At 39.6% G+C, this 4,754-nt stretch overlaps 1 protein-coding gene across 1 annotated transcript; it reads right to left on the reverse strand.

The window, feature by feature from the left end:
• Positions 1-3,111: 3,111 nt before the first annotated feature.
• On the reverse strand, positions 3,112-4,345 carry LOC141632456 (uncharacterized). Its single transcript, XM_074445002.1, has 4 exons — positions 4,100-4,345; positions 3,691-3,955; positions 3,513-3,574; positions 3,112-3,384 (listed from the first exon to the last, which is right to left on the reverse strand). The coding sequence occupies exons 1-4, from the start codon at positions 4,343-4,345 to the stop codon at positions 3,112-3,114; spliced, it is 846 nt and encodes a 281-aa protein (XP_074301103.1).
• Between the last annotated feature and the right edge of the window lie 409 nt (positions 4,346-4,754).

Consider the following 4,754-nt stretch of genomic DNA (forward strand, 5'->3'; position numbering starts at 1 on the left):
CCTCCGGAACTTAGACTGATGGAATATCAACTCCTCGTCCCCTACCTGAAAAGTCAATGTCTTGTCCCCGACGTCTATTACTGCACGGGCAGTAGATAAAAATGTTCTCCCTAAAATAATAGGGGTATGTGCATCTTCGGGGATGTCATGTACAACGAAGTCAACGGGAATAAAGAACCTCCCGATCTTAACAGGTACGTCTTCTATTACACCTAGTGGCCGTGATATACTACGGTCGGCCATCTGGACAGTCATGTTGGTGCAATTAAACTTTGTCAAACCAAGTCTCTTAGCCAGAGACAACGGTAAGACACTCACGCTAGTGCCAAGATCGCATAACGCGTTATTAATCAAGTGGGTACCAATATGACACGGAATCGAAAAACTACCCGGGTCTGACTGTTTGGGTGGTAACTTATTCTGAACTAGGGCCGTCCCTACCTAAGTCAAGGCTACCGTCTCATTATCACTAATATGCCTCTTACGCGATAAAATTTCTTTCATAAATTTAAGGTAAGAGGGTACACCGTGTCGTCGGTTGATTCGGCGAATGGTACAGTGACCAGCAAGCTTCTCAGGATTTCGGCAAATTTACCGAATTGTTGATTAGCTTTAGTATTCTGTAGACGCCTCGGGAAAGGAACCGTGATGGGTATCTCGAGTCCCTTGTTTCTCTCTTCTAACGTGTCAGCCAGATTAAGCTCTGTACCCTTTGGACGCTTCTTTCCTCTCGAACGAGGTCTTTCAGGTGATTTCTCACTCAATCGAGCACTAGCAGGCTCTCGATCAAGCTGTCCATTATCCATACTACTCGATCGACCAAAATTCCCATTCGATCGAGTAGTTTCTTCAACAGCATCACTCGATCGAGTAAAAAATTCACTCGATCGAGCAGTTGGCTTTTCTTGTTCACTCGATCGAGTGGAATTTCTACTCGATCGAGTACTTTATTTATCAAATATACTCGATCGACCTCCAGAAACTAGTCGATCGAGTACCTTCTTAGCCGTCAGCTCATTTCCTTTGACAGAACACTGTTCATCAGCTATCATTTCCTTCCTCGGGTCTGATTTCAACACATCCGGTCTCTCATATGAACGACCGCTTCTCAAATTAATTAAATTTACCGTCTCATGTGGATTTTTATCAGTTTGTGACGGTAAATGACCCGATTTCCTTGAAGATTGGTTCGCGGCTAATTGGGCAACTTGAGTTTCAAGTGCCTTGATGGATGCATCTTTCTGTTGATCATTCAACTACCACTGCTTTGTAAAATATTGCAGCATAGTCTTTAGCTCACTAATCTCACTCACCCCTCCAGAAGATGATGCTCCGTGATTGGGAGGAGGGAAGGAAGGAGGCTTCTGAAAGCCTTGTAGATTCTTATGTGGAGGAACATACGGCTGCTACTGGTGCGGAGGAGGGGTAGGATTGAGCACATTTTGACTAGTCCACCTCAAATTGGGATGGACTGCCCCTTGGTTGTTGTAATAGGAACCCCCTCCTTCCCTATATTGTTGAAAGGCAAGGACTTATTCCTTCTCCATAAGACAGCCAACAGCAGTGTGACCATCATTGCTCCCACACCTCTCACATGTGACGGTCTCCCCTCTAATAAGCATGTGGACCGTCCGAGGCTCCCCTGCAGAATGTAACTCCAACTTGTCAAATCTAGCATTCATGGCTTCCAGCTGGGCCACAACCTGCTTATCAACTGCATGAACTGTTCTAATACCATCCCTCGGGTTTCCATACTCAGCACTGTGATTCGCCATCTCTTCAATAAGGGCCCATCCCTTAGCACTGTGATTCGCCATCTCTTCAATAAATCCACTCGACGAGCAAAACTCAGGATAATCTACTCGATCGAGTAACTCTCTTTTCATCACTTCTGGATCGAGTAAATAATTACTCGATCGATCAGCTGAGGCTATAAAAACCACTCGATCGAGTGGTAAAACTACTCGATCGAGTCTTCGTCCTTCAAATCAGCCCAATCTCGTCACCGACTGCCTCATAAACCGTGCCTTCACGCATTCCAATGCAGTATCTCACTCTGGAAAATCTCGTCGCCTCTAAATGCTTGCAAAAAGAACGAAAAGTGGTACGATTCCACTACTTTCGCGTTCATTTCTACAAAACGGACAAAACGAACCAAAGTAGCCAATTCGGGGCATAATACTATATAAACAGTACAAAAATGCATAGAAATACGTGCCAAAATAGGCTAAAAAGACTATACAATATGCACGTATCAGACACCTGTTAATTTCTTTCAATTTAGGCTTCAAAGCCTTTATTTTTTGATGACTTTGTACATTTTGGTCCCTTCATAAATCTGTGTCCAGACCTGATTGACTATGGTTTGAAATTGTTGAGCAGAACTCCACATGTTATAATATTTGAAGGGGTTTTTTGATAACTACTACCTTTGTATTACACGGTTTTGAGAACTACTACCAAAATAGTTTTCGTTTAAAAACTACTACCTGTAAGTTTAATTTTTTTTAAAAACACTACCAAATCTCATATAAACCCAATAAAACACAATTATAACCATTTATTTTTGAATTTCCATCTTAAGTTGTAAACTTTACCCCTTTAGCACTACTAATACTACTGTTTGCCAATCATTTTGGGGCAAATTTACTTTAAATTAGCTTCATCTAATTCACCTATATAACGTAATTAAGGTAAAAAAGTTGCTTAAACGTCATCAAATTAACTAGTTTAAGGTATAAAAATAACAACTTAGGATGGAAAATCAAAAATAAATGGCTGAGATTGTGTTTTATTGAGTTTGGATGAAATTTGGTAGTGTTTTTTAAAAAATTCAAACTTATTGGTAGTAGTTTTTAAGCGAAAATTATTTTGGTAGTAGTTCTTAAAACAGGGTAATACAAAGGTAGTAGTTATCAAAAAACCCTATTTGAAGGGCCTATTCCTTTGCCTATCTCTGTTATCTTTGCAAACAACACAGGGATTATGGTCAAATAAACCATCAGGTAAGAATTTGGCAAACAACTGAGGAAAGGTACTCATCCATTTTGCATTGACCAAGAACTTGTCAAGCTTACTATATTTCCTGGATGTTGGAGTTTGTTTATTATTCTAGGTGTAATAGGCTCCTAATGCTTGGTTGTTAATCAAATGGCAGGAATCCAAGCAATCATGAAAAGGATCTGCCTCAGCATGGCTCACTTTACCACCCAACCTCACATGATCAAACAAAACACAATTAAAATCCCCACCAACTGCCCATGGCCCATGTATAGCCCCAGCAAGTCTCCTTAGGTTGCTCCATAAGGGTTCCCTCTCACTTACACCATTGAAAGCATATACAATAGTATAATGAAAATGAACCTTAGCAACTTTATCTAGAATCTGCATTTGAATATATTGGGCATCATATTCCAGGAAATGTGTATCCACCATATGAGGCTTCTAGAGAACCCAAATTCTTCCCCCCTATTATGAGCATTATTAGTTGATATACTCCAATCCTTAGAAACATTATTCATAGTTTTATTAACTTTATTGGCTTTGATCTTTGTTTCAATAAGACCATAGACTCCTAAATTATTAGTATGCAAAAAACTATTTACAACCTTCTGCTTAGCCTCCCTATTCATTGCCCTCACATTCCAAAAACCTATACTTATCATGGATTATGGTTGGGGGGATCATTACCATCATACACACTCTCCTTTGAAGAGCCCTGACCATTCAACACCTCCATATAAGTTGGAGATAAATAAATGTTCTTGCTCATATCATCCACTCTCTGTCTAATGGCTTTTGTTAGCCTGGCAGGGGACATAGTCCCTGAATGCAGTTGCAGAGGTCTGGTAATAGGAGTTATCACTTCCTCTGCTTCTGTGATACTGATATGTTGCTGTTTATTTTCAGGAGTAGTAATGGTTTTGACAGGCTTAATTGTTGGCTGTTGATTCTTCTGAACAGGTTTCCAAATTTTCTTGGTTTTGTTCTAAACTGTATTTCTTTTATGCTTCTGGCATTTATCTTGCTCATGCCCTATCTGATTTCACTTAGTACAAATACTTGGTTTCCAATCATATACTACAAGGACATAGATCACTTGCTTTTTTTCATCCAGAAATTTAATCTTTTCTGGAAATGTCTGACCCAATTTCAACTCTACCATTAATCTTGCAAACCCTAGTCTTATTTTCTGTTCAGTTGGTGTATCAAATTTGACATACGTACCAACCAGATTTGCTATTTTTGGTAGACTATTGCCCCAAAATTTCAGAGGAAGACCATTCAATCTTATCCATGCAGGTACATTTTTAATGTCTTCCTTTTCTACTTCAATATCAGGCATTCAAGGCTTAATCACCAGTGGTTTATTGTCAAATGTCCACTGGCTAATATAGCCTGCTTCATTTCCTCAGTTTGGAATCTAGCTAAAAACACACCATTTGGTAGAAAAGATATTTTATCTATTGAGTACTTTCTCCAAATTCTTTTCAGGAAGCCCTCCAGAATTTGCCAAGGGGGATTTGCTTCTACAATGAATCCATATACTGCTTGCTGCCAGTAAGTCAACTCATACTTGACATCCTCCTCTGTTAATTGTAGGAGATCCAAAGGATCTTCATCAATCATTTGAATAATCTTTCTCCCATGTCTATGGAACCATTCTCCATTCTCAACCTTATCTTCTTCCTTTTTTTCAAGCTCATATTCTTCATCAACGTCTTCCACTTGGATATCATCCAATTGGAAAGGAG

The sequence above is a fragment of the Silene latifolia genome, chromosome Y (genome assembly GCF_048544455.1).
Source record: "Silene latifolia isolate original U9 population chromosome Y, ASM4854445v1, whole genome shotgun sequence".
In the NCBI taxonomy this organism is placed as follows: domain Eukaryota; kingdom Viridiplantae; phylum Streptophyta; class Magnoliopsida; order Caryophyllales; family Caryophyllaceae; genus Silene; species Silene latifolia.

Excerpts from the sequence above, each read along its gene's own strand:
- LOC141632456 (XM_074445002.1), bottom strand. The coding sequence starts at position 4,345 with ATGCCTGATATTGAAGTAGAAAAGGAAGACATTAAAAATGTACCTGCA. Across the intron at positions 3,956-4,099 it reads TTCTGGATGAAAAAAAGCAA|AAGAATCAACAGCCAACAAT; the intron begins GTGATCTATGTC and ends AAACCTGTTCAG. Across the intron at positions 3,385-3,512 it reads TTAATAAAACTATGAATAAT|ATTCTAGATAAAGTTGCTAA; the intron begins GTTTCTAAGGAT and ends ATTCAAATGCAG.